The sequence below is a fragment of the Mustela putorius genome, unplaced genomic scaffold (genome assembly GCF_011764305.1).
Source record: "Mustela putorius furo isolate JIRA1106 unplaced genomic scaffold, ASM1176430v1.1 tig00000179_pilon_pilon_pilon, whole genome shotgun sequence".
NCBI classification, from domain to species: Eukaryota; Metazoa; Chordata; class Mammalia; order Carnivora; family Mustelidae; genus Mustela; species Mustela putorius.
In genome coordinates, this window is record NW_025421305.1 from 917,063 (window position 1) to 938,668 (window position 21,606).

Sequence of the window (21,606 nt, forward strand, 5' to 3'; positions counted from 1 at the left end):
AAATTTATGCAAATAAAAATAAAAAGTTCTCATAAAAATAGCCAAAGAAGAATTTGGAAAATTGTTCCTTATAGAGTTCCCTGTCCTCTCAGAAAGTAGAAGGGCACAGGTCTCTAGTTTCAATCATTTCCTAAGAAAATTCATTAGTCTATAAAACTTTTCTAGTGTGATGGACACAACTGCTAAAGAAGAAATGGTAACATATTCAGAGAAATTGTTCCTGGAAATTTCTGACCTAAAATTTACTGAAAAAAACAGAAATGATTACTTTTCATACAAAGCCACCTTGAATTTTTTTAAAGTAATTAACATTTAAGGAAAGAGTAACTCCATTCCTATTTTCCTATACAGATGAAGTAGAAATATAAATTCCTTACTTTCTTTTGAAAAATCATAACAGGCACTTATAATAGTTCATTACTTCTTTCTAAAATTCGTAAAACAAAATCCATTTTGAATAGCACCTTCACACTGCAACAAATACAGAAATTAAAGTGTTAATCACCTTATTTTTGACATATAACTAAATTCCACAGCTGTGCAACTTATATGCCCATCAGTCATCTGCAAACGCAGCATTCTTGGTGCAGCCTGAGATTCTTCATTGTCCTTTGGTGCAGCAACATTGCGAATTTTTTGAATTTGCAAAACACATGGACCTTCAAGCTGTCAAAATACAAAGGAATAAATATCACTTTCTAGCCATGGCTTTGTTTTTCATTTATTCTGTTTCCTTCTTCCTTAATGGTCATACTTCATGATTTATAATAATTTCAATTAAATAAGGTCAAAAGTAAAATTACATAATATACATCAGGATTTGGGGTGATTTAAAGATAAAACTTCAAAAGGGTCTCCTGAATTCATTAATTCTGAATGCATTTTCAGAAAGTAATGAGAAAACCTGAGGAAAACCAAGTTATATTTCTGGATTAAAGGTGTATTAATAGATTTTTTAGTATTACGTGCTCTAAATTATTCATATGCACCCCCCCATCTTCTCCCATGTACCTTAAGGTACAATCTGGAATTAAAGAACTTGGTAATTTTTTTAAAAGACTTTCTTTCTTTATTTGACAGAGAGAGAGATCACAAGTAGGCAGAGAGGCAGGGGAGTGTGGAGGGGGAGGAACAGGCTCCCTGCTGAGCAGAGAGCTGGATGCAGGGCTCCTCTCAGGACCCTGGGATCATGACCTGAGCCAAAGGCAGAGGCTTAAACCACTGAGACACCCGAGCATCCCTAAGAACTTGGTAATTTTTTAAAGGACATCAACGTAACACCACCAGTTGGAAGGAATATATACTGTTTAAAAACAGCAGGTTTAAAGCACGCCCTCTTCTGGCATTAATGAAGAATACAATACCCCAAAATTTAACAATATAAACTTCAATAAGTTTGAGCTGTACTGGATGTATTTTCACATTATCTTTTTAAGTAAATTTAAATCTAATGTTGTATTACATGCCTGGCACTAAAGAGAAGAAATGCTCTCTCTGGTCACATTTCAATCAAAGCCAAAAATAAAATTGATGAGCTCTTAAAAATTTTATATAACAAAATGCCTCTGATATAATTGAGAAATGCTGGTAAAATCTGTTTACATGGCTGAAAAACAACTTTATTAAAAAGTTATATTTTCTACATTATAAAATATTATACCTTTCAGTAGTATCATACCTACCAAGGAAAAAAAAGGCTACTTTTTTGTTACATAGTGTTAAGTAAAATCTTTATGTGCATAATAATGTGATTTATATTTTCAGCAAAGAAAAATGTGAAATGACTGACAAACATTTACACTTAATTTCTTGAGTAAGCATGTCCCAAATTAACAAATTTCTACTTCATATTTACTAGTATTTTGCCAAAGAGAAATAATTATGATATCTATTTAGTCCTAAAGAATATAATTAGAAAAAAGAGACTAAAATTTCATCGAATTTTCAGTTACAAAAAAAAATTCCAACTTAAAACAAGTCCAAAGTCTTTACTAAGTACAGATAAGCTGCGAATTCAGGATGAACTTTTTCTTTTTCTTTGTTAATGTCATTAAAATAAGGACATTTAAATTAAACCATAGACAGGTTATAGTTATTATAATGTTACCATTCTCTTTTATTTTTCTACTCCTAATATTTTTAGCTTAGACATTAATGAATATACAGCTTGTGCTGTTGAACCATATGTGACTACCTAAATATATATTTAAATTAATTAAGTGAAATTTAAAATTCAACTCTTGAGTAACATCCATATTTCAAATGTTCTGTATCTGGACAACACAGATATAAACTACCTACAACACTACAAAAAGTTCTATTAGCTGATCGATGATCTAGATCTATGCGTTCCAAAGTGAGACACATGTATTTTAGGGGGAGCACATCCATTGACTTGTGACAGGAAAACTTTTGCTTCTGTTTAATTCTTAGTAAGAAAGAAATTAAACTTTCCTAGGATTTCTTATACAGCATGACAGGGGCACCTTAACTTGGTCATATGAAATACAGATCACAATGTATCTTTATGGAATTGCAGAGTCCTACAACCCTGCTAAGACATTGATTCTAGACTTCTGGCCTACAGAACTGTGAGAGAATACATTTTTGTGTTTCATGCCACCAAGTTTGTGGTAATTTGTTACAGGAACCTTAGGAAATGAATATACCCACTCATGGAATGACTTATCTGATTGGGAAAAATATACCATATATACTGGGCTCAAACTGGGCTCATCCTGACCCTTCTTTTTCTTGGGATCTAGCTAGGAACTCTGAGGTATTTACTCAGGCTCTTCACTGGATTGACACTACTGTGAAGGAGTGTCTAAGTCTGTCTGGTTTGTGGTTCAGTTAGTCCATTCACCTCTCTCACTAAATCACATCTTTCAAAGTAATTTTCATTAATAATAAAGTTGATATTTTGGCCCACGTTTCCCACACTTTACTTCTCAACTGATTCAAAAGCAAAGCAGAAAAGGAGGTACTATTTACTAGACTCTTCTTAGAAGAGTCTTAGAAGACTCTCTCACAAATCAAACTTTGCCGGGGGGGGGGGGGTTTGGGAGAAGGGGGTGGGATTATGGACACTGAGTCTCCAGGAGAATGGTCACTTCTCCAGGAGAATTATCAAGCCTTAATATTAGTTATTCCACAATTCAGAAATGTTCTATATGTAAGCCAACAGATATAATGAATATTTTCATTTATGTTTACAAAATTCAGCTTATTATACTCTGTAATAAACAAAATACTAGAAGTATGGGACCTAAATAAAATACAAATAGTAGGATAAAATGCTATAGTTCTAAGATTATAAATCCTAACTTTAAATTCTGAATCTAAGTGACTCAGCTGGTTGAGCATCCAACTCTTAATTTTGGTTCAGGTTAAGATTTAGGCATCATGAGATCAAATCCAGCTTTGGGTTCCACACTCAGTGGGGAATCTGCTTTCCCCTCTCCCTCTGCCTCTCCCCCCTGCTTCTGCATTCTCTTTCTCTCTCTCTCTCTAAAATAAATAAATAAATCTTTAAAAAAATAAATAAAATCATCTAAAGGCATCCACTATAATGAATGAAAATTAACCTCAAAATCTGTGTCCAACTAGTGTCAAGGGCAACCCCAAAGTTAAAAAATATATAAATTCTAGATGAAAATAATAAAAAACAAAGATTAATTTGTATACAGTGTTAGAAATTTCAGAACATTGGTCACATTATCCGTTCAGGCATCTACAGTAAATCTCAATTTAGTGGACATTTTCCGCCAGAGAAGATCTATGTGTGCTTCTGGTAGTAACAACCTGCAATTGAGAGAGCCTCAACTTTGGGCAAGTGGAAAAGTAGCAAAATTAACCTTAGCCAAAACCTCATAGCACCCCCACTACCTCCAGATATTCCTTCTAGAAGAAAGCACTGCTGATTCAGGTGCCCAGAATACCCACAAAGACAGATCAAGAAACATGAAATCACAAGAAAATATCAAGAGACTCATAAGGAAACAAGCCATAAAGCATGAGAATCATAGAAAAATTAAAAATTAAAAAAAATTAAGTCTCCAAGGCCTGGGGAATTTGGAATTATCAAAAACAGACTACAAAATAATAAGCCTGGTCTAAAAAATTTATATAGCTTGTATTAGAAGAGAGAGAAGAAAATTAATGAGCTAAACTAACAAGTTATGAAAAGAACAGACTGAGCTCAAATAAGGTAGAAGAAAGAGGATAATATGGAGAAATTAATGAAATAACAAAGTCAAGCTTAGCAAAGACTAGTGTTGATTCTTCACAAAGGCTAATGAAACTGATACTGAACAGGACTGATTAAGAAGCAGAGAGTAAAGATGCCAATCAGTGACTTAAGAGATAATATTAATAAAAACATTCAACCTACTTTCATCAGCAGTGGAAAAACACAAGAGAACTATGCAGAGAAGTCTAAATATCCATCAACTAGTAAATGAAAAGAAGAAAGTGGTATATCCATAAAATGGAATACTAATCAGCAATAAATAGAAACAAACTACTGACATATTAACCTCAAAAACATTCACTAAGTTAAAGACGCCAGATACAAGAGAGTATATACACTGTTTGCACTCATGTGAAATGTCAACAAAAGGCAAATTTACAAAGAAAGCATAAAAGAATATACAGATAAAATATTAAGAATAATATGTATAAGTTAGTAGAATTTAAGATCAATAGACAATTATCAGAGAGAAAAATTAGTAATTTTTTAAAAACACCATTTACAGCAGCAAAAATAGAATACTCCAGGAATAAAGCTTACAAAAGATACAAGACCTCTATACTTTCATAAATTATAAAACTATGGAAAAACTGGGCGCCTGGGTGGCTCAGTGGGTTAAGCCGCTGCCTTCGACTCAGGTCATGATCTCAGAGTCCTGGGATCGAGTCCCACATCGGGCTCTCTGCTCAGCAGGGTGCCTGCTTCCTCCTCTCTCTCTGCCTGCCTCTCTGCCTACTTGTGATCTCTCTCTGTCAAATAAATAAATAAAATCTTTAAAAAAAAAAAACTATGGAAAAAACTAAATAAATGAAGAGATACATCTAGGAGTATGCTAGAGGCAGCTCATACCAGTTCACAAGACCCTATTATGCACATATCTTCCCATTTCTGGCATCAGTGATTTCATGGTGTAGCTTATAATCAGCCATGGTGATAATACTCTTGCTACAAAAAGTATAAATGCTATGTATTAGGGCTTTTTTCTTCTGTTCACAGAGGCACCTTATAAGCATTTCACTGATAATATGGTAACATAACGATATCAATTGTCTTTAAACTAATTGGCCCAATAGACACATGAAAAAGTGCTTCACATCACTCGGCATCAGGGAAATACAAATCAAAACCACAATGAGATACCACCTCACACCAGTCAGAATGGCTAAAATTAACAAGTCAAGAAATGACAGATGCTGGCGAGGATGTGGAGAAAAGGGAACCCTCCTACACTGTTGGTGCGAACGCAAGCTGGTGTAACCACTCTGGAAAGCAGCATGGAGGTTCCTCAAAAAGTTGAAAATAGAGCTACCCTATGACCCAGTAATTGCACTACTGGGTATTTACCCTAAAGATACAAATGTAGTGATCCAAAGGGCATGTGCACCCAAATGTTTATAGCAGCAATGTCCACAATGGCCAAACTATGGAAAGAACCTAGATGTCCCTCAACAGATGAATGGATAAAGAAGATGTGGTATATCTATACAATGGAATACTATGCACCCATCAAAAGAAATGAAATCTTGCCATTTGCAATGACATGGATGGAACTAGAGGGTATTATGCTCAGCAAAATAAGTCAATCAGAGAAAGAAAACTATCATATAATCTCCCTGATATGAGGAAGTGGAGAGGCAACGTGGGAGGTTTGGGGGGTAGGAAAAGAATAAATGAAACAAGATGGGATCGGGAGGGAGACAAACCATAAGAAACTCTTAATCTCACAAAACAAACTGAGGGTTGCTATGGGGGAGAGGGTTAGGGAGAGGGTGGTGGGTTATGGACATTGGGGAGAGTATATGCTATGGTGAGTGCTGTGAAACGTGTAAACCTGGCAATTCACAGACCTGTACCCCTGGGGCTAATAATACATTATATGTTAATAAAACATTTTTTAAAAACCGATTGGCAAATTCAATGCAATTTCAATCAAAACTCCACATCTTTTCTTTTTTAAGATTTTATTTATTTATTTATTTATTTATTTGACAGAGAGAAAAATCACAAGTAGGCAGAGAGGCAGGCAGAGAGAGAGGGGGAAGCAGGCTCCCCACTGAGCAGAGAGACTGTTCTGGGGGCTCGATCCCAGGACTCTAAGATCATGACCTAAGCCAAAGGCAGAGACTTAACCCACTGAGCCACTCAGGTGCCCCAAAACTCCAACATCTTTTAAGAAACTTGATTCTGAAATGTCTACCAGTGTGGGGGTGGGCAAGGACAGAATAGCCTAAGGAAGAGTAACATATTTTACAACCACAAGATTAGAAAAATTTGATCATTTCAAGTGCCACAAATGATGGAGATTAATGGTATCTCACACATACTACTGAAGGTAATACAAATTTGGTACAACTACTTTAATAAATAATTTGGCATAATCTTATAAAGTTCAATACTGGCTTAGCGCTAGAACATAATTCAATCCCTGGTTATGTTCCCCAGAAAAACTCTTACAAACATGCATCAAGAAAAATACACAAATTTGTTCCTAAAAGTAGTGCATCTATTATAAAAACCAAAGGAAAAGAAAAGCATTTAAATATCCATCAACAGGAGAATAAGTAAACTGAAGTTTTATTTACACAGTTTAGTATTATATAAAAGAGAAAAATGAATGCATAATAGATATATGCCACATGGACACCTATTAGACACAGAGCACTGAATGACAGAAGCAAATTACAGCAGACAGTATGTTAACATTTTATAAAGCTTAAAAATAAAAATATATATTTTTCATGAACAATGACATATGACTAAAATATTTTTAAAAGTAAAGTTAAACTCAAAATTCACAACAATCTGTTCTTGGTGTGGGAGGGAGGAAGAGCTCGGACACCCAGGTAGGCAGAGTGGTGCTGTAATGTTCTAGTTCTACCAGGCTGAGACTTCAGATGTGCTCACTTTATTATTAAGCTTAAAGCATATATGTTTGTATATGTTAAATATTACATTAAAATAGTTCAAATAGTATACAATATATTTTGAAATTAAGACATTGGGTAGTTCACAGAAATATCAAGAGAATTAAAGAACTAGGTCTGTTGCCAACACAGAGAGAAAAAACACTCATAACCAAACCATAGAAATGGTTTAGTGGCCATGGTGTTGGTAAAACAACAGTTCTTGGATGGGGAGGGGAGAGAAGAAGCCTTAGTATTTGTAGCATCTGCCAACTGCCATGGCTGATTTCCACTACCAAGATGTTACTGAACTCTTAACTAGGAAGACCTGCTGACAATCAGCATTCATGAGCTCTAATGAATGGGACCCAACACACTCCAAGCATCTAGGTGTACACCTGTTCCATCAGCCTCACTGGCCCTAGAAACCTACCCCAGGACCTCTGCAGCTACTACCGTAGAAACTCAAACTCGCTGTAGCTTCTACCACTAGCAGAGAGCATTCACTATGGTTCCTGCTTATTTGAATGATTAGCCCAAGTCCATCAAGGCTACAGATGACTAGCAGAGCTGAGGTACATATGCATGGCATAGTTGCAATGGAGGCTGCAGAAAATGTGTCTGGCATTTTCCTTCTCTTCACCACCATGACTGGAAAGATGGGACATTCCCTCACACACACACAAAGATAACTCAGGTTCTAGGAATCACAAATGTCCACTATTCTTATCTTCCATGTATTGTTATCAGTTAAGATTTTGTCAAGCTGTTTTTTTATAGTTTGTACAATAAACCTTTTCATTGTATATATCGTATATATATAGTATTATATAATATATATTATTGTGATATATATAATTAATGTGTGTGTGTATATATGTGTATATATACACCTATACGCACAATCACTCTCCTCTCCTAAAATTTTAAATATGCCCCCAAATGGGGATCTGCCCACTATTACCTCACTGGGAAGCACACCTCTAAAAACTAATAGTCTAGCAAGAAAAGCAACCTCCCCACTTCACCAAGCTGAGACAGCTGCCCTTTCATCACAAGTACTTCTGACATAATATTGATTTCACTACATGAACACATAAGTTTCTTGATCTCTCATTAGGTTATGTGTTCCAACAAGGCAGGGGCTGTCCTGTTGATCGCTGCATCCCTTGAACTTAGCACAAATATGTATTCAAAATTCCTTGATAAATACAGTGTTCCCTTTGTCTTCAAAATAATTTGCCTTAGTTTATCTCCAGATCCACAAAGTGTGATAGGATCACTTGTGTATCTTAAATGAGAAAACTGAGCGCAGAGGGTAATGTATTCTGCCAGATGTCATTCAGCTAGTAGGAGGGAAAATTAGGATTCAGATTGAGATCTGTCTTATACCAAAGTCTGTCGTCTTTCTATTACGCATTTTAAAACTATGACAAAATTTGTTACGTGGTAAAAGTAGATACAGGTCTAAAGGGCAATGGAAATACTGATGCTTAAAAGTTAATTCTGCTCAAAAGGGGTCAAGAAAATTGGGAGAGAAGTGGAATATGAATGGGGGTTTACAGAATAAATAGTTTGCCTGGAAGCATAAACAGATTTTAAGGAAGTTAAGTTCCTTCATCTCTGCAGTAAAAAGAGGGCAGTAACCATTTCTGTTTTCAGTGTTTTTCTGAAGACTACAAAGATAGTGCATATAAACTGCTTAACACTGGATATAGCAGAGCAGATTTTCAGTAAGGAGAGAAGAAAAAGAAGAAAAAGAAGAATTTGCTGAAAATCAGGGCTCTCCTAGGTAAGTTAGAAGCTTGTACCAAAAAAGATCAAGAAAAAAGTCAAATGCACTAGAAATGCTGGAAAAACAGCTTTGCAAAGGTAGTCCCTCATCCCTAGCTCAAATTTTTCAAGCTATATTCACATACAGCGAGAGTATAAATGTAAAAAAAAATTATAAATAACAGTTAAAAGAACATTTCTGAATCCTAAATATGGTAGTACCTTTACTAGAAGACGACCTAAAAGTTTCCACTCCTCAGACATTTTAAAAACAGAGTATTATAAAAGCTTATTAAGTGAGAAATAGACATAATCCTGAATAGGTTCTTCCAAACTTGAGATCCCCTGTGAAAAGCATCAATTTATACATCGAAATATGTAGCACAAGACATAATTTCTCTTATTCAATCATTCAGAGCAATTATAGCAAATGAAATATGAGGAAAACACTCTGGGGACCCCCCCCCCCGTCAAAGGTAACCCTTATACTAGTGTATCATTAGCCTATTTCCACACCTCTATCCTTCACCTTTTTAGCTTTTTGTTCTCTGGGAGAATTAAAAAAAAAAAAAAAAAAAAGGTGAACAGTTTGTTTTTCAATTATCAGAAGAGTTATTTGCCTATTGTATATAGTTTAGTACAGTCATTTTTAAACTCCACAGAAGTTCTACTAATATTTGCCAATAAATACTTGTAAATAAAGCAAAGTAAAATCAATATTTCAGAGTAATCCATTGTTCTGAAACTTAAGAGTGCATGTTTAATTTTAATAACTCACCAGAAGGAACACTGACAAATTGTATTATTTGCCAGAATATAAATTAACATACATAAAACATGATATAATTTTATTTAAATTAAAACTTAAAGCTTTTTACAATTATTTTTCTTTTGAAAAACGTCTAATTTTCTAGACTGATGGTGAAAGGGCATTCACTTTGAATTTTAAGGCAGCGAAGCCATCTTGTGGTTGATGTCGGTACTGCTAGAGCTTTGAGTGGGTCCCTCCCATTTGTAAAATTAGGTCTTTAATCACAGTTTGACCTTTAAAAAGGCATATACAACCTGTCATTTTTAAGACTTAGAAGGAAAAAATAAATACAGACCTGAAAGTCCTTCCTTTTTAGGGTTCCACAGTAATGCATAAGGTCATCATGTAGCTGGACTGGTAATGTATTTTTATAATAACCTCTACTTTATAATTCTATACTTTGGTTCAGAGGCTTAAGCTATGAAAATCACTACTGCAAAATATTATGCTTTAAAAAAAGAATATGAAAAATACTAAACAGCTTTGTAGAAATAATAGTTCTACTTCTTTTTTTGTAATGACTTTGTTCCATGATTTTTAGCTTATAAGCCACCAGGTTCAAAAAACGTATAATATCTAAGAAATGCAAAGTCTGCCCTAAAACACTCAGAAAAAAAGTTACAAAGGTGGCTTCCCCACCACACCTCCCTCCACTCTCACCATCTAAACCTCAAAGATAAACTGCCTATGGGAAGACATGGCTTAGGCTTGGAAGCCTGGAGACAGCAGTCATCTTCCCCGTCAGCATTTTTTTTTTCTTTCTTTTTTAAGTATGCTGGGAGTGGGCATTAAACTCATGACCCTGAGACCAAGACCTGAGCTGAGAGCAAGAGTCAAACACTCAACTGACACCCAGGCACACCATTTCCCTTCGGCATTTTTAAAATTTGTTTGAAACCTTTTCATTAAGGTCATGGGCAACCTTAGGGAGAAAATATAGGAACTGAAAAACAATGTTAAGAGAATGGAAGGAAAGAGAAAAGAACCTGAACAAAACTATTATATTAATTAATGATAAAGTTACTTGCACTTTTTGCCATTCTACTTTCTTCCAAATTAACAGTGATAACTAAAAACAATTATTAAGACTTCAGTCTCACACCCCAGATGACAATGCCTTTCTGAAGGCCCCAGATTTGTCTTAGAACAAAAAAAGATGTAAATTCAATGTATCCAGGATTAACTGTCTTCTCTGATCACAGTTCAATCAGCTCTCCATTTTCCCTTTCCACTGTCAAATTCCTAAATGCTAAAAATGGTATTATCCAAGACTTAGTAAATATAATAACAATACACACCATGTGAGCATTTACTTTTGGCCTCTTTTGGGAGAAGTCTGAAGACTCCTCTCTACAATCCTTTAATCTACCTCCAAAGAGGATTACTGCTTCGATGTTAGTCATTTTTCCTGTAAAGAACAGTTGTACTCATCAGACTTCTCCAAGATTGCTGCCTAATCTGGGATTCTGTAGTCTAGAAACTTGCTAGGTATGCTTCCCAGACCACCAGAATCAACAACCCATGGAAACTTGTCCAAAATACAGATTCTCAGGCTCTATCCTAACTCAATGGAATCAGAAACGGGGGGAATCCAGGGGTAGAGGGGAGGGGCTGGCCATGTGTGTTTTATCCAAGTTTCATGGTGATTCCGGTATATGATGAAGTCTGAAAACTTCACAACCAAAACCACTGAACCAACTGAAAACCACAACCAAAAAAAGAGATGTATGGAAACTGGAGAGAACTCTGAGAACAATGAAGTTGAATGGAATATTCAAGACAGAATAAACAAAGGAATCAAGATAAGTAGCTTTAGCAAAAGAAACTTGTGGCAAAGACATTTACAAGTCCTCAAATATATGAAGAATTCTTCTCAAGAGAAAGTAAGCAGATGTTCTCCATTCCCCCTGAGGGAAGATCAAGAAGACATTACGAACTTTAAGTTGTAGCATAAGAAATTTAGATTAAAATAAAATTAAAGTTTGCTGACACAGAGTGTTGTTAAATATTAAAATGAATTACTGAGGAGTTTATAGAACCTCTTCTCTGAGTATCTGTCTAAAAAATGAGAGTAGATTAGAATTCTCATATGGCTCTTTGCAGCAAAATGATTACCATCATTTATATAAACAGATTAATTCTTAGAAAATGTGTGAAACTTTTTTACACTATATACCTTTTACAATTATCTAATACCTAAGTGTTAGATATTTTTAAATTATTTTTAATTTAAATTATTTAAAATTTAAAATATTTAAAATAAAATATTAATATTTTATAAATTATAAATTTAAATAAACTTATATTTTATAAATTTATAAAATTTTTTATTTTAGAATTATATTTTATAAATTTATAAAATATAAAAATATTTAAAATTTTAAAATATTTAAATTATTATTTATAAATTCTTTACCATAAGAATATTTATCCAAACACAAAACATACACACTGAAAGTATTTATTTATAGATAATGACGTTCTTTAATAGTTCAAAAAGTGACCAATAGCACATAAGATTCTTGGCTGACACAATTCACATGTATTTTCAAATAAAAGAAGAAATATAGGTAAAAAAGAAGTAAAAGACTGAGTAGTTGGTATCTAAAAACTGTATCCCTGGATTTTAAAAAGATCACTGCACAATTCACAATATGAATATATATATATATATATGAAATTACTGAATCTATATGACATATAAAATACATACATTATGTATATTATGTACTAATAAATATATGTGGTACAAAATGGAAGCAATAACCAAACGCACAGCTTTGATGAACTGCTCTTAATATCCTCTCACAATCTTACAATTTTATAAAATAAGTTCATTAAATAAACATGGAAATAGGTAACTAAAATTAAAAGGTACAAAAAGGTCCTTGTCCTGTATTCTAGCAATATTTGCTAAGTCTCACATTAATGAGTTTATAATTCCTAAAACTGACAGGTTTTTTAAAAAATGTTTTAAAGTCACCAAAAGTTTAAAACTTCAAGTCAATAATTTTCCGTTTGTACAGAAAGTCACTAGGATAACTCTGTGACCTAGTTAATTCTAAAATATTTTGCAGTTGCAGTCTTTACTGACAAAATATAATTCCAATAATTTAGTAAATGTTCATATTTATTGCAGTTAGCATAATTTAGGAAGTTAATGTTTTTCTTTACCTTTTCTACCTTTCCACCATTGATGTCACTGGGGAGGAATTTCTTGCCAATTGTTCTTAAGTCTGTCTAAAATAAAAATATTATCATTAAAATATAATTATAGAGAAAAGTAAATCTAAATCTAATCTTACTCATAAACAAAAGATGAAATTTATTAACACCTGTAGAATAAAATTTAAATCAGTATCTTTTAGCTGATTATGAGATCTATACATACAATCGATCTTTTCAAGTAACATAGTACCATACATATGTTATTGAAAGTACATCGGTAAGTTGAACAGTAATGTTTAAGGCCTTAATTCTGGTTATATTCCTTTCAGTAACTTACTAAATATTCTCTATTAAAATCTAATACTTGATTTTATATTACTGTAGTCTTACTAAAAAAAATAATGTCCCAACCCCAAGCCAGCTGACTACTTTAAGTATATAAACAGAATATATTTTTGATAACTGAATCCTATATAACACTCATATGAAGAGTCATGAAAACATTATTCTTTTGGCTGTGATACCTATTACAAAGCTACATAACATACAAATATCCTAGGGAACAACACCACTGCAAAAGCAAGAATAGGAAAACTTTCCTATAGTAAAAATCCATATTATTTGCTTAAACAAATTACAGAACTCAAATTTAGTGAACAAATGACTAAGTATATGAAAGTGCAAACCAGAGCAAAACAAAAATGAAAGCATAAGAACTAACAAACAAAATTACAGCATTCCTGATATAAAAACAAAACTTCAACTATATAATTTACAAAAAAGCAAAACTTTTAAGGATATTGTCCTCTTTAGGAAGTAAAAACTGAAGGAACAATAAGAAACTTGCTCAGAGGAAAATCAATACTCATGAAGAAGGCCTAATTATTTAAGCTAAGAAATTATCTTGATGACAGAGTGTGAGGTTAGACTGATAACTGAATTTATATTATTCTGTTCTTCTTTAAAATATAACAAGAGCTCTTCATCTTCTTCAGAGCAGAATAAAATAAAATAGACTTAGAGTATTTAATCACAAAAACTGTAAGGCAGAAATTCATGTTAGACTTAGGGGGAAAACACTAGATGATTAAAATTTCTGTGACATAAAATGAAGACATGGAGAGAAGTCAGATAGTCTTCTTTCATCACCTACAAAAACAGAATGTCCTCTTATTTTAAATATCAGTATGTGGTCAGCTTAAGAAATGAGCATATAAATTACACAATCCCCACAGATCTTTCCAGTCTTTTACTACCATAATTCATATTTTAATTCTCAATGTAAAGCAAGGGTCACTCCTAAGCTAAAACTCACCAAGTGGAGCTGCCAGACAAACTAAGCCCCAAATCCAAAACACTTGTGTAACAATATGTTAGCTTTATCATCTTTGCAGCCTCTTTGCAGTAACAGAGTGAAAGAATTATAAGCATACCTTTTCACTTTGAAAATACTGAGCAGCAATGGGAAAAAAATATTTTCTTATACTAACCTTCCATATATTAGGATTGTTTTATTCCTAATGTTAATTACACATGAAGTACTTGGTACAACGAATTGCAAAGAGTAAACACTTAATGAATGTTAACTATCATGTTTATTTGTTAATATAAGATATATTCATTTTGATATCTGATCATGAATAATCATTAAGTTAGTAATACAACTAACAGTTCATAATAATACAGGCATCATTTTGAAGACACTCAAAGGCTCAAATATTTAAATATGTATGCAAAACAGAACACTTACAAATGTTATGATATACCATGGTTTCTCATTTCTGGTTTTTAGCAATAATTATGAAATTTAACTTAAACCAAAATGAGGCACCAATATAAAGTTGAAATAAACACTAAGTTAAAATCCTAAACTCTGAATCATTACAAACTGTAATTAACTAATAGGACCATGGACACTGCCACAAATTCTCTAAATCCAGCTAATTTATTCCTCTATAAAATGGAAAAAATATCACCAAGTTTATCCATAAAGTTGTTATCAGGCTAAAGGGAGACATTATATTCAAAGTTTATATAACTTTTAAAGTGCTAAACACATATATAATGAATATTATTTCATTATTCTTTAAGCAAGATGAAAATGACCTACCAAATCTTTAAACATCCTAAAATCAAAATCAATGTATAAGTACTCCAAAGGCAATTTCATGCTTCAGATGCCATTATATGAGGATCACTAGTAAAACTGTGTCCAAAAATGCATTTATATTGGACATAAAAAAATTACGCAGGAGAAATATTTAATCTATAACAACATATGCACTTGTACACACATACAAAAGATTCCTGACTATTTACTCAAGTAAATTCAATGGAATATCTATTTGGCAAGTCATTTCATATTACGCAGAATCTTAAAAGAAATTTTTGAAAATCTGTTTTTAAATTTTTACTAATACATAGTATTCAGTAATTTAAGACTGAGCTATCACTTAATTTACTTGTGAATAATTCAGGTATTTAAGCCCAAAACTACATCCTGGATTTTAACGTCATTTCGTAGTATTTTTACTCCCCATTCTACCGAGCAAAAAATTAAGAACCCTCCTTTTAACATAAAAATCTATACAGAAATGAGTTATACAGCAGCTCTGAGGCTGCTCTTTTTAGAAGGGCTTACTTTTACAAGGTTGGCTCTAGGCTGGCATGTGGGAACTTGCACTTGAACATTTCCTAACTGAAAATGTGGTTCACTGCCTAGACTATTTATAAGAACAATGTGATTTACGGTGAACACCTGCTTTTTGAGGGGGAGGAGTCTTACAACTGTTCATTTAGGCAGAGAGTGTCTCTATAAGCAGACCAATAAATGCACTGGGTGCTAGTCCCTAGTGGACTTCCCTGGGCAGAAACACTGTACAGTTACCCTTGCTTTTCAAAAGTTCACATTATGCCACTCTGCTTTTACAAAAGACCTACACGAGTTTTCGCTAAATGAAAGAAATTCAAAGATTTTCATTTTATAGGCAAAGGTGAAAAGCAAAAAAAGTGTTCAGTGGCTGTTATTATGCTGAGCATTTATAGAAACAGAATGTACCCCAAACAGCAAGAGGGGCACTACCAAGCTTCTTCCCCAGGAACTATACTCAGCATCTCAGCATCAAACTGCAAGAGTTTTGAACTGTGTTCTGGGCATCTGTGCTTTCTCTTGATTTATTTTTGTGTATCCTTTAGCAAGATATGCCCTAAGGTAACAGAAAAACCTGAGAGGTTACTTTTTGGGTCTGGGAATGCTCTAAAATCTTTCCATATAAATTAATGGTAATTACTTCTTCATTCTACACTATTTTGGCTTACAAAAAGTTTTGCCCGAATGTCCTATATAATTTTTTTAATTTTACTTTTTTTTTTTTTTTTGAGAGAGAGAGAGAGAGAGAGAGAAGCACACACATGAGCTGGAGGGGTCGGGGTGGAGGGATAGAAGATGGAGAAAGAGACTCTTAAGCAGGTTCCACACCCAGCGTGGAACTCAAAGAGTAAGATGTTCAACTGACTAAGCCACCCACATGCCCCAGGAATGTTCTACTTTTGAGTAGCGTGGAAAACCTATACATATATTATTGCATTTTCTTTGCTAGATAAAGAAACAAGCTCAGTGTGTCCCGAATGGGAGGAGGGGGACATAAGAAAGCTTATGAATGGATTATTCTCCCAAAATGTAGTAAGTTATATATAATAAGAATCAATAATACAACTCTTTTTTAACTAGTGACTAATAGCCCCTAATCTTTCAAAAGCTGAAAAAATTTCAACAGAAACACTATAAATGCCTGACTTTATTTAAAGGTCATAAGCTTGAAAGGTAAATTATTTGTCTGGTGTAGACTTCATCCTAATTAAAGGTAATTCTTTTTCCTATTGTATGGCATGAAATCTTGGATTGGCATATTCAACCATATATTTCAGAGAAAATTATGCAGACAAATTAATTCATAAAATAATGGTCATCATGTACTTTTTATATACATAGGACAAATACTTCATCTTGATTTACTTTATTTATAGTTTCACATCCAATTATAGGAGACCATTGCTATTTACCTAAGCTCGTAAATAAGAAAAAGAAGAGCAAAAAAAAAAAAAAAAGGAAAGGAAGAGAAGACTGTCAAAAATACTTCATCATCTTTAGAATTTTTCTTTAATTAATAGAGTTCTTTCAATATTTTTTAAAAGTAGAACTCACTTATTAGGGTACAAGTAAAAAAATGTTAAAGTGTATATGGAATATTTCCATTTGTAGTCATAGACAACATGCATAATTTCTAAAGTTTACTTTTTTTAAAAGATTTTTATTTTATTTACTTGATGGACAGAGATCACAAGTAGGCAGAGATGCAGGCAGAGACAGAGTGGGAAGTAGACTCCCTGCTGAGCAGAGAGCCCAGGATGCAGGGCTCAATCCCAGAACCCTGAGATCATAACCCAAACTGAAGGCAGAGGCTTAATCCACTGAGCCACCCAGGTACCCCTCTAAATCTCACTTTAAAATTTTTTATTCTTTTATTAAAAACCTACATTCTTAGCTCAGAAACAAAAAATGACCTTATTAGTTTTATTGAATAAAATTCAAAGAAGCTGAAAAAAATGACAGAATTCAAAACATAAATTTTATCTGTGTAAGTCCATTTAATTGATATAAATTAACATAAAAAGAAAAAGTTATACACAGTTATATATTTTTTCATATTTTATTTATTTTTTTTAAGATTTTATTTATTTATTTGACAGAGAGAAATCACAAGTAGACGGAGAGGCAGGCAGAGAGAGAGAGAGGGAAGCAAGCTCCCTGCTGAGCAGAGAGCCCGATACTGGACTCGATCCCAGGACCCTGAGATCATGACCTGAGCTGAAGGCAGCGGCTTAGCCCACTGAGCCACCCAGGTGCCCTATTTATTCATATTTTAAATGTCTTCAGTTGCTGACATTTCTGCTTCACATTATACCTGTGTTGCAGTGATATGGTGGATCTGTCATTTTCTTATGAATAGGAGAGTAAGTAATTCTCTTGTGAATTTTGTTGACTATTTATCATAATGTATAAATTTAATTTAATAGATTAAATTATACATTTAATAGACTGTTATTATAAAGATAATTTGAAAATGCTCCCAATGGCATAACTGGAAAGATGAAAAAAAGAATATTCATTTACTTACACCTAAATTTCAAACAATTTTTATAACTCTTCAAAAAAATCCAAAGGCCAATCCCAATTATGGAAAAGATACAGCTATAGAAATAGGTAGAAGGAGGAGATTGAAAAGAAATATATATATAACATAACTGTAATTATGGATAGCCTTAATTTTCTTATTTTACTTTTGTTTTCTGAACTGTTCTACAATATACATTACTTTTATCCACAGGATAAGTTATTTTGGAACAAAAAATACAACTGTCAAAAAGCTATAACCTACCCGGAGTTCCTGTGTTAATAAAATGATTTATTTTAATAAATATAAATAGTAGTTTCTGCTATTATATATCTACTGTAAATGTTATGAAAGTCTCTGATCACTGGGGGGAAATGGGAATCTTAATTGCATTTTTTTCCTTTCTTATTAGATTCTATATAACAGTTGTTATAAGAAACATAAATTTCTAAAAATTGGGTTGATATGAGATTACTGAATTCAACAAACATCACTGCAACTTAAAATACACAGTAAAACCAAAAGATGTCCTCCATATACTTTTCTTAAAATCCAGATTATTCTATAAGACATTTTTCATGAAAGCTTCTAGATTTAAAATGTTTACAAGTTAATAAATAAAACCTACATTGAGAGCAATCAGGATGATGTCATTTATATTGACTTTGTCAGGAGAACTTGTGCAAGCTTCAATGCCTTCATCTGAAAGATACCTGTTAAAATAAAATAAATGACTTAATATTTCCTAAAATCAAAATTAACCAAATTATATTCTTAAATCAACATGCAATTTTGTTCCATACTATAAAAAGCTTTACCATAAATATTAAGGAAAGAGCTCTGGATATTCCATTTATTTACCATCTCTGATAGAACAAATGGGTAACACATATTTCCCCTCTTTCATATCCTTAAAGGGATGCTGTATCAATAAAATTATCTATACGCTTTCTGAGAAAAGCCATTTAAATATCAAAATACTTCTTAATGAATGTATGAGCTACTCCTATTATGCAAATATAGTATCTGTCTTAAATATTTGTTAATACAGAAGTTCTTAGAGACTAGAGATGTGCTATAAAAATAGAACTAAAAATAACAGATTTAAACTTAATCCATGACAATTTCCTCTGTCTGCTACTTTCTTAAATTATCTTCTCAGGTTCCCTTTCCTGGACATTACATTCCTGAGAAAGATTTAGTAAATATTATTGACTTAAAGTGGCACAAAGATAGGCAACTTTTTAGCTTATACCTTTTACTTTTCCTGTTCTCTTTTCAGTTTTTTACTCATTGTCTTATTGCCTTTTGATCTTTTATTCAGTCTAAACCAGTAAGTATCACATCTGTTACAGACAATAATTAACTCAAGAGTAAAAAGATTATTGATTCCAGAGAGAGAATCATTTCTACCCATTCATTCATGCTTAATGCAGGCATTTTAAAATTCTTTGATAAATTCTAGAATTTAGGTATTATCTCCCCCAAAATCCACCTGTACAAATGCCCATTAACATCTCACATCTTTTACTTTAAGATTTTATTTTTAAGTAATCTCTATACTCAACATGGGGCTCAAGAGTCGCACACTCTACCAACCAAGTCAGCCAGGCACCACCCATCTCACGTCTTTTATAATCAGTATCAACCACTTTAACAAAAGGGCTGGTGCCAACATTGCCACTGCAGACATTCTCCCACTGAAAAGATACAGGAGTGTTAATCTGACAGCAAGCTCTTTCCTGAGAGCCAGCAATTCAACCACCAATACCCAACATTGGAGTGATTCTAAGACATGTATCAATGTAAACTCTACCTGGAGACAATGACCACCAAGTCTTTAAGGAACACAGACTGAATAATTTTACAAAAATGAAGGAGCAAGTGAAAAGAAATGTAAATTGAAGAATGCAAAAGAACAAGAGATTAAAGTTGATAAGCCTAGAACAAGACCAAGGAGATAAAAGTATAAATATCAAAATAAGAATGTATTAAAACAATTATATAGTATTGAGTTTAAGACCATGGCAGTACTAAACTACAATGATGAAAGAAGGCAAGTAGTTAACCAGGTTACAGAGGAAAAACAGAAGTGTTAAGTATATACATAAGTCAGTAAGAATGAATGCAGAGGAGAAAGTAATATCATAGTACACAAGTGATCAGGGAATACAAATGTCTATAGTCAGCATAGATGGTTGAAACACTGCTTTAATTCAAAATGGCTGTTAATTTCCTTACTATGTTGTTAAAATTTTCATTGGGCCTACCCACTGACTGTATGTCATTAATCATCTTACAAATTCAGTTTTAGAAATATTAAGTCCTTATTTCTGTGAAAAGTAGTGTGTGAGTCAGTAATAAGATTAGTAAAATGATGTAAATTAAACACCTGCCTTCAAGGAGTTCACTGCCTCATAAAAAGCACAACACAATAAATATATAAACATGCAAGGCCAAAATATTATAAATGAAACATTACAGGGGCTCAAAGCAGCTAGGGGATGGGAAAGAATGCACAAAAGGGAATAATATAAGCAACAACATAAAAGTAAGAAGAGTAAAATAGATTCTAGTGATAATAACCTATAATATTCTGGTTGGAAAATGGGAAAGAAATGAGAGATGAGTATAGATTGAGATGGATTATAGAAAGCAACAGTATACAAAGAGATATGGTGATTGATCAGATATGCTGATTGAGTAATTACAAAAACACAACTTTCAAAATTCCTACACAATGTGGAAATAATATGCAATGACTAATAAAATACTTTGTTTTTCTAGAAAGGTATACCTTTACAATTTAAAAGGTCATAGGAAGTGAGATGATCTGGAATAAATCTTTAAAATAATCAAAACTTGGGGCACCTGGGTGGCTCAGTGGGTTAAAGCCTCTGCCTTCGGCTTAGGTCATGATCCCAGGGTCCTGGGATAGAGCCCCACATCAGGCTCTCTGCTCAGCGGGGAGCCTGCTTGCCTTCTGCTCTCTCTCTGCCTGCCTCTCTGCCTACTTGTGATCTCTGTCAAATAAATAAATAAAATCTTAAAAAAATAAAATAAAATAATCAAAATTTACCTCTTCGGTTCTACAGATAAGGAAAAGAAGGCCCAAAGATGTTAACGGAACTTCCCCAAAATAGAAAATTAAGTGACACAGAGTTAAAACAAGAATGCCCACTGACTCCCAGTTCACCAGTCTTTTCATTACAACATACAATTCTTATTTACCAACTACAACTGCTAAAGTAAGAAAAAAGATCTTTTCACAAATGTAAGCCAGTATCTGTACAAATCAATTCCCTGGTCCACTAGACAATTTTACCAAACACACAAAAAGGGACAACTAGGCAAACTCAATCAGTGAACTCCACAATATATCAAAGAAGAATATATCTAGGGGCATCTGCATGGCACAGGTCTTGATCTCATGATCATTAGATCGAGCCCCACATCTGGCTCCATGCTCAGCACTAAGTCTGCTTAAAATATTCTCTCCCTCTTCCTCTGCCCCTTGCCCCCGAG

The 21,606-nt window shown here is 33.3% G+C and overlaps 1 protein-coding gene across 5 annotated transcripts in view; it reads right to left on the reverse strand.

The window, feature by feature from the left end:
* TDRD3 (tudor domain containing 3) overlaps positions 1-21,606 on the reverse strand; it is a 164,663-nt gene that overhangs the window by 86,521 nt on the left and 56,536 nt on the right. For 4 of the 5 annotated variants that reach the window (XM_045076600.1, XM_045076601.1, XM_045076599.1 and 1 more), the window contains exons 2-4: positions 18,710-18,794; positions 12,914-12,979; positions 506-666 (exon numbers count right to left, since the gene is read on the reverse strand). In XM_045076600.1, coding sequence (XP_044932535.1) covers positions 506-666; positions 12,914-12,979; positions 18,710-18,794 — 312 coding nt within the window. The remainder of the gene's footprint in view (positions 1-505; positions 667-12,913; positions 12,980-18,709; positions 18,795-21,606) is intronic. The other variant, XM_045076602.1, reaches the window with a different exon arrangement.